General features: G+C 45.1%; 1 protein-coding gene across 1 annotated transcript in view; it reads right to left on the bottom strand.

Annotated features, from left to right (window-relative positions):
* LOC309602672 (unconventional myosin-Vb-like) overlaps positions 1 to 24724 on the bottom strand; it is a gene marked incomplete at both ends in the record, with an annotated part of 154289 nt that overhangs the window by 22874 nt on the left and 106691 nt on the right. Inside the window, 8 exons of the mRNA XM_082336436.1 lie at positions 4022 to 4084; positions 7312 to 7449; positions 8590 to 8709; positions 9616 to 9764; positions 11157 to 11241; positions 15907 to 16146; positions 20954 to 21193; positions 23442 to 23598. Of these exons, the coding sequence (XP_082192562.1) occupies positions 4022 to 4084; positions 7312 to 7449; positions 8590 to 8709; positions 9616 to 9764; positions 11157 to 11241; positions 15907 to 16146; positions 20954 to 21193; positions 23442 to 23598 (1192 nt within the window). The remainder of the gene's footprint in view (positions 1 to 4021; positions 4085 to 7311; positions 7450 to 8589; positions 8710 to 9615; positions 9765 to 11156; positions 11242 to 15906; positions 16147 to 20953; positions 21194 to 23441; positions 23599 to 24724) is intronic.

The raw sequence follows: 24724 nt of genomic DNA, 5'->3' as shown, positions 1-24724 counted from the left end.
GCTAACTCCAGGGACTGGTCGTACCAAGCTGCGCTCTGGTTAGAAACGAAGCCAGGAAGATCAGGAAAGAAAGTTATAACCAAAAACCCTGCTCCAAGAGCTCACGCCGTGGACTCCTTTCAGAGTTTACCATTAAATTAATTCCCTACTCCTTTCTTGGTAGATTTTGGGCATGGAGCAATGTTAAAATATCCATAGACATGGGCGAGACACCTATCGTCCCCGGCCTGTACACCCTTTTTGCACTAGTATCAGTGATGACAGAAGAGAAGCTAAAATAAAATGGTCTGAATGTGGAAAGGGAGATTTCTACTTACGCTGTGAGAAATGCTCTTCCTTCTGCACAGTCTAATAGTGCTGATTTATTTGACAAGTTATACAGTCAGAACATCCTGAACTTGAACTCACACTTGTCCCACACGTACAGCGTTACGGAGGTGTGAAAGGGGTACCCAAGCACTAACGGCGATGGAAATAGCCTCGCTTTTTAGGAAGGGGCTTAGCACTGCCATGCCAGGAATCTGCCCTCTCTTCTATTTCTGGTACCCGACAGGAAAAGAAAATAAAATCCTCTAGAAGCTCGTTTTATGATGAGCTTCCAAGTCTAAGGGATGAAACAAACATCCCAGCTACGTGAAGAGCGAGAAATCAGATTATGCATTGTGCTCTTGCTAGGAACACCGAGTCAGGGCACGGACCCCTTGGTGCTTTCATTCCCACTCCCGCTTTCCCAGCCTGAAAAAACAAGCCGGAAAATACATTTTTCACTGGGGAATTTTTTTGTTATACAGGCGTGACTCAGGGACGTGTCTCCCACCAGGGAGATGTTTCACATCCCCCCAGCCCTGCATCATGGCTAACCAAACACCTGGCTGGGCGTATTTTGGGACAACATCTACTGAAAACTCTATTTATCCATAACAAAGGACACATAATTTATGCCTGCTGTAAATGTATCAGCGTGAGCCCAAGCTTCTCACATTTCTTTGCAGTGCTACAAAAAGAAACAACCAACCCTTATCCAAATGAGCCTCTCTAAAGAAGGACTGTGCCTCGCTCGCTTCCCTCCATCAAAATCCGCACCAAAACCAGGCTCCCCACCAAAAGCTAATCCCAAAGGCAAACCCCCGCCATCGCGGGTGCCGTGACAGTACGGGATAATTACACCGAGACACAACGCTGGATGACAGCAGACACTTAGGAAGTAGCAGACCATGTGCTGGTTGAAAAACCCAAGGCTGCGTGGCCACCCACTAACATCCACACCCCATATTGTCCTGCTCGAGGGGCTGTGCATCTCAAAAATATCTTGAACGAGACCCAAAAGTGAACAGAAGGCAGCCAAGACTCAGGTCGCAAAGTACTGAACAGAAACACCCTTAACCCCCAACAAAACCTGCTCTTCAGCAATAACTGTATTTATTACGTTTACCCAAACTATTATTTGTATGCATTATTTTAAAATAATGCATATACTTATATTTACATTTGTACTGTTGATTGTATTTATATATTTATACTCATATTTATCCAAACCATACCCTGGGTCATCCGTGACCTTATCCGAACATCTCTTCCCCCATTCAACACTCCTACACCACGATGAGCTGTTCAGCTGCACCAGTAACAGTCTTCACACCTCACCTAGGTCAAAATTCATATTCATTTCAGGGAAATATACTGGTTTCTGAAAATTCATTGCAGCCACCTTTCAAAAACCTTCTGAAACCTTTCTAAATTGGCTAAGGAGTCTCGGTTTCCCAAAGACAGTGCATCAGTGGTGCATCAAAGCCCAAATCCCTTCCTCCTCCGTAAGCTGGTATCTCATGGACCATTCAAGAGCATCCACAGGAAGAGTTTGCTAGGTGTAAGCTTTTAGACAGCTCAGCCTCGTTTCCCAAGTTAAAGACTTTTTAAGCTGGCAAAAAGGAAAAATAAATCTAATTACACAAGATTCTTGAAGGAGCCAGAGATAGTATAAATATTTGAGATACAAATTAGCAGGAGAAGTGGAGAGAAGAGAGGAAGAGCTTTGTTATAGTTACAGAAACAGCTGTCATGGGGGAAGGAGGGAAAAGCAGCACTCAAAATCAGCAGTAAGTCACTCTTTCATTGCAGATGGAGACTTCGGGCAGCGTCCTATATTCAGAAGTGGGGAAAACACCAGTGAGCTGTATTTGTCTTTCTTTTTCAATGGTTCCTCTCAGGCCAAGCCACCTATAGGGATGCAAAATCCTTTCCTTTAGGGCTACGGGTTGCCTCTCACTATGGCGTTTGAAGCAATTCCTCCTTGCTTTTCACAGGGACCTCAGCTCTTCCTAGACTGACAGTCACCCAATGTGTCAGCACCCAAAATATCGCGTGCTACAGCTGGTCTGTGCAGGTCTGCACTGCGTTAAAGGAAACTCGTAGACCTGGCTGGTCCTTGTTGCAACCCTCAGCTCATTTTCTTGCAACTCCAGCAAGAACCTCAGGCGGGAGATCCTTAAAGAGAACCTCTTGCAGTGCGACACCGCTAAAAATGAACTCCGAGATGTGTTTCCTTGCAAGTTCATTTTCTACCTCTTGTAGGCTAAAGGTTAAAGAACCCTGCTCTTTTGTAACACGTGCTACCTATTGCTATGAAATGGTATTAATAGAGAGTTATTAAGGTTTGTTAGATATGTAGGACTATGTATGTTATTACGTTAGGAACGTAGAAAGTAGGAAAACCCAAAATTAACATTTTCATTCTGAACTTCCTGGGTTAAAACCTGAAGAAAACACAATTTGCGCACTCACACAGAAGTCAGATCTGCAGAAGCTGTTTAAGAAGGTGGCGGTTCTCATCTGCTGGGTTTTTCCCTTCCAAACTGCAGCTTCACTTTGCTTTACAAGGTCAAGAAACTTCAAACTTCCATAGCCACGTTTAACCAGCTGGAAGACACTTGGGCAACACAGATGTCATGCTTAGAGACTAAAAACTGGATGGACTAAGTGCCAGAACAAGCTACTGCTAAGAGGCATGCTCTTAGTGAGGGCTGAACATACATCCTTTCCATCTTGAATTTCTGCTTTTTTGCATTCTTCTGAGGACATGATGCGGACAGCAAAAATTGGTATTACTACCGTCAAGTGGCGTAGTATGATGTTATCCCGGGTAACATATGTTCCTCTGGATTTCTCAGTTGCATTGCAATATTTGTTAAGGGGACAAGGAGAGAAGGAGCATCTGAAATGTAGGCCTGCACTGAAAGAAAATTCCGTTACAGAGCCTATCCTAGAAACTGGTTTTCTGAGGATGAGCAGGACATAAGAATTGGCCTAACAGTCAAGACCAGAGCATTTGGGTACAGTTAGAGCAGGAGGACACAACCCACACAAGCCGCGACAGGAGCCTAGCAAGCTTCAGTTGCTCTATATGTTGTAGGGAGAAAATGATGGAGGCAGAACTATGAGGATTTAGAGCTTAGGGACAAGAAGAATTGCAGGGTAGGGTAATAGCTGGGAAGACACAAGATGACTATGGTCAACCAGCACTGCTGCTGGGAGATGGAGGCTATTACTGCAATGCACGCAGCAGATTTATTTGGTTTTGTCCTGAGTGGCACCTTGGGAATGCAAGGAAAGCCGACAAGAAGCAAAGCTGGAGCCTGGAACAAGAAACCCATTGGGTTTCAGCTGCAAGAATTCAACCCTACTGGGTGCAAACTGCTGAGACCTGCAGTGTCATGTCAAAGGAAACCCAAAAAAGTCCCAGTGGGAAAGTGTGCAGTGGAAAAAGCACCCTGATTCACCATAAGTGGGCTTGTTACCGCCGTGGAAGACTCAAACAGGCAGACCAGATGTTGCCCCAGAGAGAACATCTGTGAGCCCACCCCAGGCCCAGGAGCTGATGGAGAGCTACAGCTTTCAAACTGCTCTCTCTAATAGTCAGAATCGATTACAGGAGGTTTGGGGTTATTACCAGGTTCAGACAATTTGTTTGGGCTGTTGGAGCCATGCAACAGGTTACAGCACTAAGCAGGAGCTCCTCACTCACCTTCAGACTGTTGTATGCAAAATCTTCATGGTCCGAAGTCACTTCAGTCTTCGTTTCAATTACCTGCATGGATTAAAGAGATAAACTAATATTTAAAAGCAGCCAGAGGAACTGGCCCATGGCACAGGATGGTTAGGCATGCCTCGATCAACAGCCAGCCCTGCTGCAGCTCAACCATAATAATGTTATTAATTGCCATTAGACGGAGTACAACAAAACGTAGTGGGGCAGGGGCTGCTTCAGGAGAAAATGGTTTAATCTCATTAATATCTTGACAACTGTGGCTCACTGCAGCTTTTGAACAATGACAGTCATTAGGGGAACAATCTTCAACATAGCAGTGGGGAAGCAGGTTTTCAATTTGCCTCTGCGGCAATGATGAGAGGCTGGGAAAGTTTCCTATTTCATGTGTTTCCTGCAAATTGCTAGAGGTGATCTGTAAGAATATCTGGTGGAGCACGTAAATAATTACAGTTGATGATTTTGTTGAGCCTCTTATTGCATTTGTCAACAGCCAAATGCATCTCAGGCCGGAGAGAAATAAACAAAATTCCCAAACAAAGCAACAGCAGCCCCAGAAATTTCAATTATGAAACCAAGAGTGATGGCATTTGCTCAGCATTTTATCGAAGAGCATCTTTACTGCTTCACGACACCATGCACACAGCACTGCTGTTTCATGGCAGGCATCGTCTCCCACACTCTGGCCTCTGTACAAGTCACAAAGCCTCAGTTACAGGGTAAAATGTATACAAGACATCTGCAAGACACCTTCATCAATGACACAGACAGTGGGATCGAGTGCACCCTCAGCAAGTTTGCCGATGACACCGAGCTCAGTGGTGCAGGTGACCCGCCTGAGGGACAGGACGGCATCCAGAGGGACCTGGGCAGGCTGGAGAAATAGGCCTGTGTGAACCTCATGAGGTTCAACAAGGCCAAGTGCAAGGTCCTGCACCTGGGTCAGGGCAACCCCCGGTATCAGCACAGGCTGGGGGATGGAGGGATGGAGAGTAGCCCTGCCGAGAAGGACTCGGGGGTGCTGGGGGATGAAAAGCTGGCCATGGGCCGGCAATGTGCTCTGGCAGCCCAGAAAGCCAAGCGTCTCCTGGGCTGCATCCCCCACAGCGTGGGCAGCAGGGCGAGGGAGGGGATTCTGCCCCTCTGCTCCGCTCTGGGGAGACCCCCTGGAGCCCCACGTCCAGCTCGGGGGTCCTCAGCACGGGAAGGACACGGAGCTGCCGGAGCGGGGCCAGGGGAGGCCACAAAAATGCTCCGAGGGTGGCCCAGCTCTGCTGTGAGGGCAGGCTGAGAGCTGGGGGGGTTCAGCCTGGGGAGGAGAAGGCTGCGGGGAGACCTGATTGCGGCCTTTCAGTACTTAAAGGGGGCTTAGAAGAAAGACGGGGACAGACTTTTTAGCAGGGCCTGTAGCGACAGGACAAGGGGTGATGGTTTTAAACTAAAAGAGGGGAGATTCAGACTGGATATAAGGAAGAAATTTTTCACTCTGAGGGTAATGAAACACTGGAATGGGTTTTGCCCAGAGAGGTGGCAGATGCCCCATCCTTGGAAACATCCAAGGCCAGGCTGGACGGGGCTCTGAGCAACCTGATCTGGTTGAAGGTGTCCCTGCTCATGGCAGGGGAGATGGACTGGATGACCCTTAAAGGTCCCTTCCATCCCAAAGCATTCTGTGATTCTATGATTCTATTAAAAGCCCCCCATGCTAAACATCAGCTCACTGGCAGCTAGAGAGCTGTATTTTCAGATTCCAGTTGCAAGTCTGGATGGACTTCTGTCTCTTAAGTTATCACTATGCTGTCGGTAATCTTAATTTTTTAATTTTTTTTTAATTACTTCCAAGCAAACAACCCCAACTGTAGGAAGATATTTTTCCACAAGGAAGAAAGAATATATCAAAGGAATATCCCTGCACTGCAACAGAAAGGAAGAACCCATTCTTCTAACAGCTACCTTGCTCTTTCTGATTTACCATACCATTTTTTAAGCTACATTCCTATATGATCATTACTGGGAGGGAAAAAAAAACAAACCACAGAGATTATAACAAAACCAAACTGAGGACACAAGCCTGGTGTTCAGGTTGGAAAAGACCTTTAAGATCATCGAGTCCAACCGTTAACCCAGCACTGCCAAGCCCACCGATAAACCATGTCCCTAAGCACCACATCTGCCCTTCTTTTAAATCCCTCCAGGGATGGGGACTCAACCCCTGCCCTGGGCAGCCTGGGCCAGGGCCTGACAGCCCTTTGGGGGAAGAAGTTTTTCCCAATACCCAACCCAAACCTGCCCTGGCGCAGCTTGAGGCCGTTCCCTCTCGTCCCATCGCTTGTTCCTGGGGAGAAGAGACCGACCCCCCCGGCTCCAGCCTCCTTTCAGGCCGTTGCAGAGAGCGAGGAGGGCTCCCCTCAGCCTCCTCTTCTCCAGGCTGAGCCCCCCCAGCTCCCCCAGCCGCCCCTCCCCAGCCTTGTGCTCCAGCCCCTGCCCCAGCCTCGCTGCCCTGCTCTGGCCACGCTCCAGCCCCTCCATGGCCGCCTTGGGGTGCGGGGCCCAGCGCTGAGCACAGCATTCGAGGGGCGGCCTCACCAGTGCCCAGCGCAGGGGCACCATCCCCTCCCTGCTCCTGCTGGCCACACCGTTCCTGATACAGGCCAGGGTGCCACTGGCCCCCTTGGCCACCTGGGCACCCTGCTGGCTCATGTCCAGCGGCTGTCGACCAGCACCCCCAGGCCCTTTCCCGCCGGGCAGCTCCCAGCCGCTCCTCCCCACGCCTGCAGCGGTGCCTGGGGTTGTTGTGCCCCCAGGGCAGGACCCGGCCCTGAGCCTTGCTGACCCTCACCCCGTGGCCTGGGCCCATCGACCCGGCCTGGCCAGGGCCCTCTGCAGGGCCTCCCTGCCCTCATGTTACCCTTCCTTGTTCTGACCTTTGCTAACAAAACTCCACAATTCACATTTCTCAAGAGAGAAGGAAATGGGATCAGTGCATGCAGAATAAAATGTGCCAAAATTGATTCTACATTTCATTGCTTTCAAGATACTTAAGATACTGTCCTAAATCTAACCAGTTTATTTAAAATACAAAAGAAAAAAAAAATCAGTTGTGTCCAATTGCCAAAAAAGTTTCTCCCCATTTCCCACCTGGATTTGCTGCCTCTTAACTTGAACTTGTCACTCTCAAACCTCAATTCCTACATCGTGTGTCCGCAGGCAATCAAGGAAAGTCGGTTACCGACATGAAATACTAGTATCGAGAAAAAGCCATCTCTTACCTGGGATTTCTTGCTCTCTTGCTCCTTTTTCTCCAGCTGGGTTTGCAGCTTCTTCCTCTCCTGCTCGAGCTCCCTCACTCGCTTCTGTAGCTTTAGGAAGAGGCTCATGTCCATGGCGGCTTTCTCCATCCCGACCTCCTGGAGAAAAACAGGGGAGTGGAAAAAGGGGAAGACCTCAGTCAGATTTTATAACCACAGACAGTACCAGATACGCCCTGACCGTTACATCAGCACCGACCCCAGCCACAGCCAGTAACAGGAGCATCCCAAGAAAGGCAGGTGCTTTCAAAGACCAGACCCCCATTTTAAGCACTTATTTTTAATGTCAATAAACAGTCGACTCATTTTAATAAATCACTGAATGTTTAACAGCCCAAGAGATAAGCAGGCTGATTGGGGCCACAGCTAAGAAAATTAAAAATACCCTACTGAGTCACTTCTAGCCAAGTATTTATTAGTTGGTTTTTTAATTGGCTTCACCTGGAATATTTTATATTAAAGCATGGCCAATGCTGATTACTTTGACTTCAGCAAATGCTCTCAGAGCAGTTCAGAAATATTAAAGCAACGTAACGCAGCAGCCAGCGAAGGGAAGTGGGGGTTTCTGCAGGCGTGCTACGTGGGACCAAAAAATACGGTCCTGCCAGTGGGGTGGCAGATCCTAGGAACGTTCATCATCCACGCACGCTCTCGAGTCATGAAAGCGGAGTTTGAAAAGCAGCCTATTCTAGCAAACGTCAGCAAAACACGTTTCCCTTTTCCATGCGATTCTTGATAGCCAGGGAATAATTTATGCTGCTCTTCTCTGCATTACGAGACTGTTGATGAGAGGGGCTGTGCTGGCCAGCAAAGCACGCGTGAAGACACATTGGAATGAAAATGCTCGGGGGCAAGGGGGTAATGAACTTCGGTATCCTTGCGGAGAAGGATCACTATACAGTCATTGCCATCGGTGCTAGGAATAACTACATGTAACAATGCTGACCACTTCGATGAATTTTCATCAGTCTTTAAGCTGGGATGGCCAAAAGACACCGCTTTATTATTTTTAGAGCCCTATTTAAGCCTGGTGCCACAAACAAGTAAGCACTTGCCATAGAACCACAACCCTGCAATCCCTCTCGCACAATTAATGACGTATTTCTGCAGCACGAAATGAATTTCATCCGTCACACCTTATAGTCCAACCTGCATTCCTCCTATTCCTAAGACCCACGTCCATCACCCCTGCAGAGCAGGGCTCCCCTCCTCCCCCCGAGCCTGCCCGATTGACCGTACCTCCACTTGTTGTATGACATCCTCGGTGTCTCCTATCTCAGAGGTTGATATGGATGGATAATTGGAATCAGACTCCAGACTGCTCTGGTTGGATGGGTTTCTTCTGTGCCCCGGTGCTTGCTGCCAAGGAGCGATGCAGATACATAATATATTCAGTGTTGAAGGAAGGATTCCTCGTGAAGCATTGTTTCTTAGAGCAAATATATGTCTATATATTAAGGTTACCTTTACAAAAGGCTTGACTGTCACCTTATAGTGAATTTAATTTTCTAGTTCTTGTGGCCCTACCATAACATGCATATTAACACAAGGGAATAGTTTAAAATTGTGAAGTGGTACAGAAGCTCAGCTGAAAAATTCTGCATGAATTAAAGGCTCTTCATGACACCAGATGCCTGTGAAGTACAAACATGTAAATCTGAGCTCAAGATTATGCTGTTCACAGCACCGCCTGGGGTTCCCTTTAAACACTCAACCTTCCACCTAAATCCAGCAGCACTGTAACAATTATCTACTTTTCAACAGTTCTTCTAAGACTTTAGCAAAGGTGAACCTAAAAGCTTTGGCTTTTGAAATTTTGAAACCGTGTTGTTGGGATTTTGGGGGGTTTTGTTTTTTAATCCAACACCTACACGTGAACATTACTGAAGGAGGACATGGTTTAGTGGTGGACTTGGCAGTGCTGGGTTAACGGTTGGACTCGATGATGTTAAGGGTCTTTTCCAACCTTAACGATTCTATCATTCTATGATTCTATGAAACAAAAAGCAAAACAAGAAGCATGAACCAACTTTTGCTGAGATTCACAGATATCTCTAAGTATCTTAACTGAAAGATCAGGCTCCTTTTTCAAGGCACGCATATGGTTTGGCTTCTGTGTAGAAGTTCAGTCTTAGAAATATCAAGCACAAACTGCACGATAACGTCAGTTCTATTAAGTGTTTTGAGGATGAGTGAGCCATGTTATCCAGCCACCAACATCGTGTCCAGGACACAACAGAATAGGGATCATTTCAGTTTCGTTACCTTTATAATAGTCAGTTCATCCCGCAAGTTGTCATATCTCTGCTCCAGCCTCGAATACTCTTTTACCAGGTTCTGATAACGCGACCTCTCCTCTTCCAGCTCTTTCTTCATCTGGATATTTTCCTCAACCGTGTTTCGTGCAAATTCATCTTTAAAATAAGGAGAAAAAAACAAAAGGAAAAGAAATTATAATCTTCATCTCTGAAGTGAACTTCTTGTAAATATGTGCAATAACAATGACTAATTAACAAAACGCTCCCTGCCGAGAACCTTTAAAATACATATAAGCATTCTCTAATATTTAGAGAGAATTATAATTATAATCCAGATCTGTCTCCTTGCCATTTGGAACAGCTTGAGTTGTTCTGCTCGGAGAGCGGAACATTTGAGTTACAGAAAAACATTTGAGTTACAGAAAAATCTCCAGCACCTTACAAACCATCAGATCTATTATGCTTAACCCAGCTGTGCCAGCTCCAGCCATAAACCCACTTAAGAAAAGAGCAGCACAGTATGGAAATACATTTATGTTTAAGAAGTGGTACTCGCTGCATTTAAAGACTTCTCTGCCTGCTTCCCACCACCATATTTGGCATGGGAGCAAATCAACAGCAGCATCTCTTTCTCATGTCATCATCAACTATTTCCCATGATAAGACCACAGCGGTTGAAATTATCCAATAAATTCATTTATTTGTTAAAAGCTCCCTTTTGGAAGCAAATCCGGTCCCTCGCCTCTTTGAGAAACCAGTCAAATATAGTCCACGTGTCCTTTTAAATCAGTGAACACCAAACAGAACTTGCTTTCCCCAAGCTTCAATGCTCCAAAAGCATCGCATAAGAGAGAAAGAAATATTTGATGCAAGTTTCTTTTTAACATGTGATTTTCATTCCTTTATTTCGCATCGGGCTGCGAGCAAGGGGTACTTCACGAGTGACAGATACATCGACAGAATGATGCATGATGCTCTTTGTAAATCCTGCAACAAAATCAAAGCTGAAAAGGATGATAAAAAAGAAAAAAGCTCAATACTGGGATTTTCCCAGATTGCTTTCCTTTATGTTCATCTCCCCATCTAAGTCCCTGCTTTAAAAAACACTCACAGACTCCTGTCACATTAGAGAAACCCTCTGTCACAGCTCAATGCTGTTAACTGTGCTGTTCTTGGATCCTTTATTCATCAATCCTGGGACGTTGTTATTCTCCACCTTCCAGCTCTAGGAGCCTCGCTGCCTGCCACATCACCCGGAGTAAATACTGTAAACGTAACTGAACTAAAAAGCCCTTTTGGGTACTTTATTCCATATTTCACCAATTAAACCAGCCTCTGTCTTGCCATCCACCAGCAGGACAGCACAAACAGAATGAGCTGCACAACGAAAACAACAACAAAAACCACCAGGAAAGGGGTGCGGGAAGATGAGCACTTTTCAAGGTAGGGGCTAATAACAAAGCACTCAGGAAAAACAGATTTCAGGGGAGAACAGCTAAGCTTCTCGTTTAGTGGAGGCATTACAATACTATAAGCATTTTTTCTTACCTTCAGATTGACACAGGATCCTGCTGTTAAGCTCCTCTTTTTCCTGCTTCAGGAGAGCATTTTCTTCTTCCAGGTCGGATATGCGCTACGAAACAAGGCAAAGAATTACTGCTTGCCGCAGGTCAGAGCCTCTGTAGAGGGATTACATTTCACCTGGCTGGAGACGGGGAGCTTTGTTAGGGCTCTCTTTGCTTTTTAAAAGATCTATCCCCTTGTGCTTTGCCGGTTATCCTTTGTACATCAGGAGTTGAAGCGTAGGAGAACTGCACTGCAACAACAGAGAGGAACTTTTCTTTTCCTGAGTGCATTTCTCCCTTAAATTAATGTTTTTAGCAGAAGCTTACAAAATACTGAGCAACTGGACTTGGCGACCGCGATCTGCAGGAGTGAAACTCTTACAAGTGATCAGGTCAGCAAATCAGAGGTTTATTTCCACATCTCAATGGGCTTCGTTGCTATCTTCAAGTCATAACACTGACTGCTGCTGGGGGGGGAAAAAAAATCTGCTGATGGTTTCGGGCAACGTGGCACTTAAGTAGTTAAGACGGACACAGTTAATGTGAGCACCGTGGAAGACTAATACTAAATAGTTCAGGCTTTTTTAACTTCATGTGTATTGTACCCACTTCATGTAATCAGATTATAGTCACTTTAATGCTTCACACTACTACAGAACCTCTGGCACAGCAATGCACAGTGTGTACCAGGGCCTTTAGTAAATACAACAGGAGCATATATTAACACCAAATACTGCCTAGCAAAAATTCATGAAACCAGAAACTAAATCCTACAAAACAGTATTCTTTTTTTAACGACCTCTTTATTAAAAGCGAAGGGAAGCAAGGCCACTTGTCACAACAACAAGGCTGGACTGACGCTGACAGCAACCTATCCTGTAATTGTGTTCATCCTCAGGAATTTTGATGCAATTCAACGGCGTTATCTCAAAACACAAAACCATCACATTATCAAGTGAAATATGCTGCTACGGTTAAGCGGGATGAATCTGTTGCTGTCAGGTAGGAGAACAAACTGTCACATCATCCCAGCGCAATATCATTCCCTGTGCCCGCTCCATCGCATCCTGTAGCCATGGCTTAGAAAACAGCTACACACAGCAGAAGGATCTCAAAGATAAACAACACTGTACACACCATAATAAAAGTTTTCCGTGCCCAAGAATAATAATTTTGCTGTCACCACTCGCTACAATTTATAGGCAGCCCAGCTGGCATGCTTTCCTCGCACAGACTTCAATCTTCCACACAAGCATCCTCAAATCAAGGTATTTTATCAAATACTGCATATGCCAGATACATAATAATGGTGAGGGTAAAAGCACAACATATATTTTACTGTAAGTCACGACTGAAGCAGTCATATCCCGTGCACAGAACGATAATCCCCTGCATCTCTACACATAGTAGGAAAGTTGGACACTGGAAATACAACCAGAAAGTGAAGAAAACACAATTTAAAGTACACAGAGCTACCGGTGTTTTAAATGCTCTGGCCTGAGCCATAATTTTAATAGTCTGTACTAAAACCAACTACATACCTTCATTTGTACATCACTTCAAATAAACGTCAGAGCAAACGTGCAGCCATTAGATCAGCACTAGCGTCTTCAAGTTAGGAAGAATTCTTAAAAATATTAGAAAAGAGGCACAAGAGTGATAGAAAGGAAGGAAAACCTGCTCTGCAATGGGACAGCAAGGAACTCAACTCGTTTATCCCAACAGGGAAAAGATTAGGAGCGACGGGATTATTTCACTAGTGCTCTTTAATGCATGCTGATAACAAACTCCTCTGCCCAGAAAACAAAGTTACGATGGTTGGAAAACAAAACTAGACAAAAATTTGGAGTATTTTCAGCTGCACTGGGGGGATATTTTAGAACTGAAAGGTTTGGTAGAATCCGCAATAATTATTCCCAGGTTTAAAAATTTCTAATCCAGATTGGATATAGATATTTTTAAGATATGATCTTCAACGACTGAGCTTCTTTATCGCATTCCTGTTTCCATACGAAACAGAAACAAGCTGAAATTCAGTATTTGTGTTTACAGAAACGCAATGAGAATGAAACCAGTCCATTAAACATGGGTAGCGGCAAGAGGAGCAGGTTACACCACGGCCAAGCAGCACAAACCCCATTTCTGGTACCTACGCTGGTACCTTTTATACCTCGTGCTCATCTTTCTATAGGAAACATCTTTGACGGTGCTTCAAGGGCAACAGCACCTGCTTTGAAGGATTTCTATGGAAGATGTTGAGCTGTGAGCACTCGTGATGGCTTCAGCCCTTATTTAAGTGTTACACTGGAACCACCTGCTCATGAGATCTGGCTCCGGTCCTCCCCTAATCTTGTGAGGAAAAGATGATGGCATTTAGGATTTTTCCTAATAGAAGTCCTGGCCAGGCTTTAAATCGTCCTAACTCACCAAGTGAGAAGATTAGGTGCTACCGAAAGCCCTAAAAGAGCTGTTGGTACTCAACCAGATCTGATGTTTTAAACTTTATCACAAATGGAATAAGAAGAGTTATTCTAAAATTAAGTAGCTGGAGAGAAAAGCTGTAAGGAAGAGATTAAAGGACATTTTTTCAGTAACAAAAGCATAACTAACATGCATTTGCAGAAGCTGCAACCCCAGCTCAAGTCCATAAAATTAAGGCTGTCACCTCACTCTCACTCAGAAGTGTCTGATGACTTTGGGTATCATCTCCAGAGCGAGGACATCCCACCACAACCACGGTGTAGTCTAGTTATTGAAGGCGAAAAGCGCTTCTCGCACCTGAATTCAGTTTCACAACACTCCCCACGCTTTTGATAGTTATTAGAACTACTCAAAAATCTCTGCCAAAATTTTTCTTGGAAAGTGTTTTGGCTAAATGAACGTTTCCAGGAGGGAAACGGGTCTTTTCCATCTTCCCACTGACGAGGAATCAAAGGGAGCAATTGAAAGCTAATGTCAGAAATGGGAGCCTGCACTGCTCCGTAGAAATGCTATGTTTTATAATTAAACCATTTATTGTCACGGTAAAGTACATAGTATTTGCTCTGCTGTAGGCAATTCTACAACAAGGGAAAGCTTTTGCTTTGTTTTCATGCTTTTTGAAAGCATTTCTTCAGTCATTAAATCAACCTTTCTTCTGAGTGCTCAAAGGGGATTTGCAATCAAGAACAAAGAGAAGCAGTTTTTTCCCCAGCTGCATCACCTTCAAAATAAAGCATCCTTTCAGGCTCTAAAAGCCTGTACTGCAGCCAGCTAATGAACTGAGCCCCGTGCCAAAATGGATCTTCTCATTTGGTGCTGGAGAAAAGCAAAGCACCGACTCCATACGTCCCTGTGTGGGTGCAATACACACGCAAAGAGTGGAGTAACTGCTTTTCTGACAGCTCTTGGTCCAGCCAAGAGACAGCACACATACAGGCTGAACGCCCTTTTGAGAAGCACACCCAAAAATGCATTTTAGCTCTGCTAGTTGTTCAGATTAAGTTATCCTGCCCACACAATCCCGACAGCTTCTCACCCAAACCCACCATCTGAGGGCTCACCCACAAGGGGAGGTTGGCCAGGGCAGGTGCTGCTGAGTGAAGTGCCCTAGAAGAGCTTCATCTGGGCACCCCTTCACCATAATTAAAATGCAGCTAATCCCAGACCCCCTTTTTTATCTCCACAAGCAACTCATCTTCAGGTTGTCACCCAAAAAGTGCTATTCTAGAGTAAACAGCTGCAAAATAGCTTTTTCTATGCAATGCATTGAGTAGAAAAGCCATAAGTTCCTTCCAATAGCAGGATCAAAGAGACCATTTCAACCGCCAGTGCAGAAGAAGGAAGATCACGGATTTAACCTGAGCAGTCTGAACCCATACCTTAGTGCCTCAGGTTAGGAGCATGGGTGTGAAGGTTATTCAGAATGAACCTGACCAAAGAAATTCAGTGTAAAATGTCCATTTTTACTATTTGCAAAAAAAAAAAATTTACACTTTAAAGTCTCCTTCTGCCACTAGAACTCTTTCTTGTACAACGGTGGCAGCGTTGGGCCACGTTCGCCTCAAGAGATCCAGAAAGTGTAGGAGTTTGCATGAAGGAGGGAAAGAAAATCAAAAGGTTTAGTCTACATCGCAGCTCCAAACCCTATAAAGGCTTGTAACAACCAGCCTAGCTGCTGTTGGAGCAGTGCCTCTGCTTGGGAGGGACGAAGTTGGTCCCCACACAGGTCATACTCTGCACGTAGCTACAACACCAGCCGCTGTGACCAGCTGCGATGGCCACAGACCGCATGGCAGAAACCGAGCCCTCGCGTCCCATACCCAGCTGGGCTGAGGAAGGACATCTTCCTAATATTTACAGCATCTACGACTGCCTTCTCCAATATTTTGCATTACACGCCATGAGGAATCACTGTATATACACGAAACTCTGGCAGATCCTTGGTTATTAAGTGCCCTCATTTCAGACAGGTCTGGGTTTGGGGAATTTCTTCATGGTTGGCGGTGCAAAAGGCATCGAGACGGGGCACCCTCCTGATAGGAGACAGTCGCTGCTCCTGCAGGGATGTCCACCTGCCCTTGCTGCCCCATTACCTGGTTAAAAGGTAAATTCTAGGGGCATTCAGTGACAAAAAGAAAAAAAAAATTATAATTAAAGAATAGAAATTAAGTCTTTCCCCTTCAGACTTGTGAAGAGCGAGCTTTCACCCACATGACCACCTACACAACATGAGACGTGACAAATGCACATACCTTTCTCAGTAGGTCTTTCTCCTTGATGTAGCTGTCTTCCACGACCTTCCTCTCACCGTGAGCTTTTTCAAGCTCCAGCTGGAGGTGCTGCATCTCTTCTTGCAAGCTGACAAGCTGGTTGCCGTCACCCCGGTGGCTCTGCTGATATTGCATCAGTTCCTTCTTCAGCTTTTCCACCTCGGAGGAGTGGGCAGATGTGAGCGTAGAGAGTTGCTCGTTCAGAAGTTTGTATTCCTTGTTCTGCAGCCAACATCCCAAAAAGAAGAAAATTGGACCATGAGCAAGATCAACGCATGCACTGATGCGCTACAAAAGTAACCGTCAAAAATCCTTGAGCATGGTGGGTAACAAACTTCCAATAATGAACATTTCCACGCATATGCTAATACAGCTCATAAAGCTAAAAACAATTTCAAAACTGTGACAAAAACTCAATAATATTTTGGTAATGATTATACGAGCATTTGTTAAATTGATGTTATACTTGAAGCAAAGGCAAACAACATGCGACAGCGCTGGCAACCAAACCAAAAAGCCTACATTTCTATTACAGCTTCCAAACAACATTGCTTAATGCAACTGGCTTGCAATTTTTTTGGTTTGCAATACTGGGTTTGCAGTTTATCCTTTTATTCCCGATTCCTATGCCTGCAGGAGCCTAGGGTGACAATGCACCGTAGCGTAACTGCAGCCCTGAGCACAGAGAGCTCCCTAAACCCCAACCTTCAGCCATGTGCCGGCTCAATCCATCTTTTTATTTGCTTAGATTTTCTCTTTTAAAGCACTTAGCAATGATTTGCTCCCAAGTTTTGAGACCTGAAAAGTCAGCAGCTTTGATTTTTGTGGTTCAAATCAAAGTCAATGGGAAATATATTGTGACTAATAAAACATCATCATTATTAGCCAGCCCCAGAAACAACAATAAATTCACAACAGACCAAGAGCTTCAGTGAAGAATCCGCCATGTAGCTTTGCTAACACTAAGTAGATAATCATGACAGCAAAAGAACTGTTTTGAAATTTAAAATGTGGTCTGGTTTTTAAAGTTTCCTTTTTGAAAGCTTTCAATACAGCTTTAAAGATCTGGGTTCATATCACTCACTGTACAAAAGATCCAAAGAGCTTTTCTTTCTTAAATGGGCCTTTGGTCGATATTTCACTTGAGCATCAGAAGTATCACTTTTGGTCTTTCCAAATATAAAATGGAAAATATTTGGCAAGAGATTGTTGTCCAGACCAGATGAGAGTCCTGGTAATCTGCAACTTAGCCTTTTGCTGTTTCTCAGAGCTTTAGTCACCAACGGAGTCACACCAGCTCAGGAGAAACTGCTCCTTCCATCCAGTTTTTAGTTCATGTGGAGGCTAAGAAAAGCTTGAGGTGAACAAGACAAGACGACAAAAGTCTTAAAAGACGCAAATGTATCATTTTAAAAAGTCAGTGGACTAGGGAAGTCCTGATACACAATTTTTGACTCATCAGGATAAGCAGTAAAGGTGCAAAGTCACAGATCCTGAGATGCAACTCTAAGATGTTCACCAGAGTCAAGTAAGCAAGAAAAAAAAAAAACTCCAATGCAAAGAAGTATGATCGATGTCCGTAACAGGGCCAAAGGCTCCCATTAGCTCCTGTACAACAGAGTTTTCAAAGAACCTTACAGCCTGGAAAAGAAAAAAACCACCATGAAAGTAGAGAATTTTATCTTCTTGGTCTACACAGGTTCTTCTAGACCCAACAGACCCCTGTACAAATGCATGGTGAGTTGGTGGATACTGAAATCCCCACCCATACATCGAATTAGTCTCTTCTAGGTTCCCAGTGTGGCCCATAGGATCATTTCTTCCACCATCACACTGATCGTCTTTTTGGCCTCTCTCTAGGTGATCTCCTAAAGCACCCCTCTCTCACTGCAGTCTCAGCGCTCCGAAGCAAGATTAACACACAACTCAAAATGGAAAAACAAGTAAACGACGGACACGAACACTTTTTCCTTTGCTCCTTTGTAATGAATTATTAGCGAACATCAAAGTTCAGCGTTCGTGCGGTATTAAGGAATTAACATTTCTGCATGACCGAAGCCATTTCCAAAGAGAGACGTTCGGAGAGAAAAGCTTTGCCTACGGAGAACGGCAATAAGCACGCCGGTTCACAAATCACTGCTGCTTCCCCCACCTGCAAAGGCTTCCCCCAGTCTCTGCTCATTCTCCAACACAACATTTTATGGCTTTGTGTCCCAAGGTTTATGTATACAATTTTACACACCAGCCAACTGAGACTTCAATCCAGATATAAGATAAATGCACAGGAATGCTTTTTCTTGTTGCTAGCTACTAGAGACATGAGAGAGCATTTACTGTCCCGTAGCGAAACAGCTGATCCTCACTGCAACCAGAGATTGCTCAACAGACCCTGTTAAACTTGAACTTGCTTTATTTTAAATCCTTATCCAGCCCAGCAGAGCTGCGACAGCCCCAGTTTCAACCCCAGGCTCTGTGAACCAATCTAGAGTTTATTCTTCTACAAACGGCAGAGACAACAACTTTATCACTACCGTTACCCAATCTAGTTTTATTCACAATAAATGCTCGCAGAGATACTGCCGCTTGCAGAAACAGCGTAGGGAGCTCACTGTGAGCCTAAATATTGGCTGCAGGAACACATCACACTGAATTTGGTAACAGCCTTAAAAGCGTCTCAGGCAGCTACAACATACGCATCTAAAAAAACCTCACTTAACTGAAAAGCACAAAAAAAAAAAAAAAAAAAAAAGAAAGGAGTCCAATGTGGATAGAAAAAAGTGGTCCAGTGCAGATATTTCACAGCAAAACAGACTGAAAACTTTCTTGTGTGTGCAAAAAATCCCTCACCTGATTTAGCAACTGAATTAAATAGGCCCAGTTACGGATGCTAGAGCATGCGAGCTGAGGCTGACATACGATAACGGGTTTTAACATTTTCAAAGGAAGATCTCTTCCTCGGGGGCACACGGAGTATTGCATCTCTCTGTTCATGCATGAGCTAAAGTAGCAGAAATGGAAACATGTTCTTCCACGGCTAGTCAGAAAACGATACAACTGCAGCTCTCTAGGGTTACCTGCAATTTTTTTTTCCCCTTAAAAAGTTAATTGGCATTTTAAAAGGTCATGTTTATAGATTAGCAAGGACTGACATCAAGACACTTCCAGGAAAATATGAGGCAACAAACTCACTGCTGCCAGAAAAAAATCCAGTGCATTGAAAAGAAAGTCCACTGCAACGGTGCTCATTAGCACATCCAGAGCATCCCAGGGAAACCTCTCAGTCCTGAAACGGTGGCTAAAATTAGCTCACTGGACAGACTACCACAAATAATACCGAGCAGCGATCCTTTCCTGCACAAGTTACACAGAAAGCAAAGTAACTCCTTCAAAACGGTCTGCGCAGAGACCGAGGGCGATCAAGGCGAGCTCCGGCCCGTTATTTCTGCCTACTTAAAAGCTCTCCACGTCTCCTTCCCCAAAGTAGCAGCTTCTTCTGCTTTCATAATCCACGACAGCAAAGCCAACGTTTACCAAAGATTGTTTTTTTCTTTATTGTTCCACCCCCACACTTTTCCTAGCAGTAAATGGCAAGGAATTGTAAAAAAAAAAAAAATTCAATACTGTTGCTCCACCGCCAAGTCCAGCAGACCTAGCACAGACGTTCACACTCATTGCACGAGTTCAGCCCAAATACATGGACCTGAAATGACTCGTCCTCATTAATTCCACCAACTACCCTCCAGATGAAGGGTCACATCAAACAGGTTTCTCATATATAAATACATAGAAAACCTTATGGCTAAGGTTCTCCGTTCCTAAGCTACGGTTGGTCTGCAAAATCTAAGCATGCAAGAAAGCATTTTAAAATTAAACACCACGGTTTAAAAGTCAGACTCTACCGCGGTGCACGCTTTGCAGCCAATTAATACAGCAATGAAAGTGGCCAGTAGTAATGCAAATCCCCGGGTGTCTTGACTCGGCAGTGTCTGAGCCAATGCAGTCACTTCTCATCTTCTTCATGGCAGGACCTCTCGTGTCATGCAGGGATGGGAGAGACTGAAGGCTGCGAGGAAACCGCGTGTGATGTATAAGGGCTCCTGACAACATCCCAAAGAGAATGATAAACTGCAATTGCTAATAACTGGTGCTACAAATACGTAGGTATCCTGACTTATAGAGAATGTTTCTCCTGCCTGCAAAAGGACAGTTTAAGGATATAGGTGGACATGCATTTCCCCACTGAAATGAGTAGACGCAACTGGGTCTACTCAGTATTTCTTATATTCCTCCCTAAAGTCCTTGTACAGCATTGGAAGCAACGTAGAGGGTATTTATCAGAGTAACTTGCACACTCGCGTTAGTAAGTGGGAAAACCCTCCTTCTACATGTTTAATCAAACAACTATTTTGCAGCTCATTAATGACACTTGATGAAGACCTCTTTGTGACCAAGCAGTCACAGTAAGACCATCAAGCCATCCACACAGGCATCTATCACCTATACCTACACGCTCAAACTACTTTGCAAAGTGAGTATTTATCCAATTTACCTTTTACCTTCCAGGTAATGTGACTCACAAGACAGATGGTTCAGTACAGCGGACTGTGGCAGAGGCTCTGCATCCTTAGGGCTTGCAAAGCAGAAAGCGTAATGGCCAAAGCCTCTTTGATATAGGGATCTCACGTGGAGCTGGCTTGGGTTTTCAAGCAACAGCTTTCAAAATTGCCGTTTTATCTTCCTCTGAGGAGGAGGAGTTCTCCTCCCGGGCAGTTCTCACAACAATTACAATGCAGCTTTTGCAGCAAGCTCTTCAGACAGCAAGGTGGAGACCCAAGATCCAAGTGCATCTGCCCTTCCATGGTGGTGTCCCACCCTTACAAGTGTCTGGCCAGCAGCAGCACAAGTCTGCCACCACCATGACATCCTTCCCGGATGTCACGGGAAGATAAAAACCTTCCCAGAAAGGACAGCACAAAAGAGGCAAAGCAGAAGCAGGACCACACTTGTCCCAGTGCAGCTCAGGACGTACCTGCTCATCGATCTTCCTTTGAAGCTGGACCACCTTGTTCTCCATGCCGATGTTGAGCTTCTTCAGGTGCTGTGCTGAGCGGGCCTCGATCTTCAGCGCCTTCAGCTCCTGCCTGGCCTTCATGCGCCGGTAGTAGCACTGCAGGGTGATGGTGGCACCCCTGACCCGGCGGAAGCGAGTGCGGGCCAGCCAGCCGCGGGCGTACTTCTGGAGGATGGTGGCCTTATGCTCCGCAAGGATCTACAAAACATGGGCAGAAACAGGACAATCAAGGGACAAAAGTCACCCGCAAAGGTAGCAGCAGCCTTGGTTTGGTTGCAACCTGGCACTCGACACTTCCCAATCTGCCTTCGAAAGGGCTTCTCCTCCAAGCAGGAGCGTCCTGGTAGGTGCAGGGGGTGATGGCTGGAGACAGAGGCTGTCATTTTGCATCCTCTTTTATAGATGGGAAGGGGTATTTCAGCGCTCCTGGGGGGTTTCTCCGGTCACTGCACTCAACTGATACAGGCAGGGCACATCCAGTCCTCTCTTAGGAACCATGCTGCTCTCTAAAAAGGGGCAACATCTGCTTGGCCGGTGAAACAAGAGGGGTTACGCTCCTGAGCTGGTGACTAGGAGACTCCACGGGGACAGGAGACATCTGGGCTGACATACTTCATGGAACAGAACATACATTCCACCTCGGAATAGTATTCAGATCCACAAGATCCATAGCTAGCAGAATAAATAGCTCTTAACAGACACACCAACACTTAGCAATAAACTTACTGTCCCTTCAGCATCAGAGATAACTCACATCAGAACAGGTTTTTAGATTTTTTTTTTTTTTTTTTGCCTATGTTCCACCCCTGCATTATGATAATTTATACTGCAGATAAATGCTGTCCTGGTGGGATTTCTTATCATATGGATAACCTTCAAATCAAACCCTGGACTCCTTTCACTACAGTCTGCAGCCAGTTCTCTTGCATGATTCCATTTTTAAGAAACTTATATCTGGTTTTGTGAACTTCTGGCACTTTTGCATTGGATTTCTCCCCCCAAATTTACAGCAATCTTTTCAGTAGGTGGCAGTTCAATTCCTTCCTCTAAAACTGAAGGCTTACATATTAGAGATACAACCAGCATGCTGTTAATAACTTTCTTATGTTGATCTATGCTGCAGTATTATGAGGAAAGAAATACCAGGAGAATTTAAAGATTACAAGACGCTTTGCTGTTATTAGTTTGGGATAAATTGTATCAGAAACAGTATTGTATCAGCTTCTCACAAATCTTTTGTTTCACCCTAAGGCTTTCTTTGCACTTGCAAATTTTAATTCAGAATAAAAGGATTGTGTGAACTCTTACGGAGGGAGAAAGCTGGGGGTGCCCGAAGAGCTAGAAGAAACTCTACTGCATTGCCTTGGGGACCTATTCCAGTCTTACAGCAAAGTCTTGGTGGGCGCTGGGCATGCCCTGACCCCATGGAGCATCACCTGCAGCCCTGCATCTGTTGCTAACCAACACCTATATCCAACACCTATATCCCGGTGCTCCAGAGATTAAGGATGTTCAGATTCGAGAGGCCTGACCTTCAGCCAACTTCTACACCTTGTTACGATTTTGGGTTGCCTTGAATCTCAGAGAGTTTAAATGCTCAACCAGCTGCCTCCCCTGCAGAGGCTTCCGATTTAAAAAACAGATGCTGAAAAAGCAGTGGCAGCACAAATTCCTGATCACCGGCAGCATCCAGCTGCTCTGTTTCGGTGGACAACCCTGATCTCTCTGGTGGGTCACCAGGTGTCCAGGTAAACCCCCATCATCTCCAGGAGCAGGCTCTCCCCACCTGGCTCATCAAGCCTCTGACTTCCTAACGTACCCCCATGACCACCCATTAGGCATAAATTTAGGTGACTACCAAAGTAAGGCTGGATCTCAAGAGTGGACAGAAGATCCCCCAGAGCTGTTCTCAGTTTCCTGACAGACAATTTCTCACTGTATCACTTACTGTTATCAAACCTTCACTTCCTTGCTTTCAGCTCCTGGTTTAACACAGAAAGCTAATGAAGAGAACCAATTAAAGAGGGATTTATATCAATAATGACTCGATGCCTTTCATGACAGACCCTACTGATCTTCCTACCATACTGGAAATGGCACCTGCAGTACGGCTCAGACGCAAATTTGGTTTGCCAGGGTGGATTTTGCAGAGTATGGGTTAGATCAAATGACATTTCCAGATTTCCACAATGCCTTTCGGCATCTGAATGACTAACTTCATTTAGCTGCTCCACTGAGGTGCTGCTGCCAAAATCATTTTTGCTTGCACAGCTTTAAACGGCAACGCTCACTGCCACCGTGTGCTCTGCAGAAACACCAGAGGCAGTCAGCTTCATAAAACATCAAAATGGCCACAATAAATACATTGTCATGCTATGCCAGCGGAGGTAAATATAAAGGCTCTTCCTACTCTTTTCTAACGCAAAGACACTCCGTGGAGTCATACCTTGCGATAAATCCTCCTGACAAACATGCCCCGAGCAAAAGCCTGAATGGTGACGGTTGCGTTGCGGACCCTCTGGAAAGCTCGGAGGATCCGCAGCATTCGGTACTGCTTCTGGAAGATGATGGCGGCTCTCGTCCTCCTCAGGTGCTCGGCAAGTCTGCAAAGCACAGTAGAAAGGTTAGCAGGAAAACTAAACTCCCCTCCTTTCTGTCGCAATAAGTTTTAAACTGGACAGAGAGAAAAACCTTTTGTCCAAAAGTAGCTTGACAGTATTCAAGAAAGACCATCCCAGCAGTAGGGCTAAGAAAAGAGCAGCTGATAGCATGGCTCCGTTAAAATAACGGGAACACGTGTGCAATCAGACAGCGTGCATGGTACCCAGGAGCACTGGAACCAGGAATCAACACACCTCATTATTCCTAAACAGCAGTAAAAGCAAATATTTTCCAGCTTTTCCCTTGATTTGAACTCTCTGTCTTATGTACCTGAGCCAAGCAACGCCCAGGTTGGCTCCATCTCTTCCCTAACTATAAAAAGCAAGCGTCGCACGGGGTATCTACCGACTCAGTGAAAATGGCCGCAAATTGATTTGACATTTAAACCGGTGTGCACTGGTCTGGCAACGTTCACGAGCGGAGCCCCAAGCAATTCACAGAGAGTAAATAATGAGGGACGTGGTCAATTCTGTGCCACGTTGCTCCAATTCTCCAACTGAATTCACGTTCAATTTGCTGTTACACAGGTTAATAAATGCCCATAAAACCTCCATTTAATTTGATAATTAGCTTGTTTTGCTGAATTTACGATTTGTTTATTGCTCTCAGCATGAAGCCTTATGTAAGATATTTGATCCACTTCTTTATTCGGTGAAAAGCGTATCAAAACTAAAAGAGCCATATTGGATTGGCTTATATATTCCCGTCGTCAAGGATGATGGTTTCTCATTAGGACTCACTGAACCAGAGCTTACTAAAGAGGACAAGGGATGGTTTGTTTCCAAAAAGAGGAGAAAGCAGTTATTCAGACGCCATCCATCCCTATGAAATCAGCACAAAGAGGTGAACTGAAAAATCACGTTGAAGTAACCCTGCAGCAGGTGGTTTCTGCACATCTGCTTCCAGCCTCTCTTTTAGCTCATACCCCGTCACTTCGACATCACCGGAGATTCCTCCTCCCCTCCTCAGAGGGATGGTTGGCTGATGCAAAGGTAAATATAGAGTCCAAGTCTGTAGGTGTGCGTGGAAAGCCCACCACGGTGCTAATCACCGACTCCCCCTTTTTCT

The sequence above is a fragment of the Platalea leucorodia genome, assembly GCF_965183815.1.
Source record: "Platalea leucorodia genome assembly, chromosome: Z".
Lineage (NCBI taxonomy): Eukaryota > Metazoa > Chordata > Aves > Pelecaniformes > Threskiornithidae > Platalea > Platalea leucorodia.
This window is presented reverse-complemented; position numbering and strand designations above follow the sequence as displayed.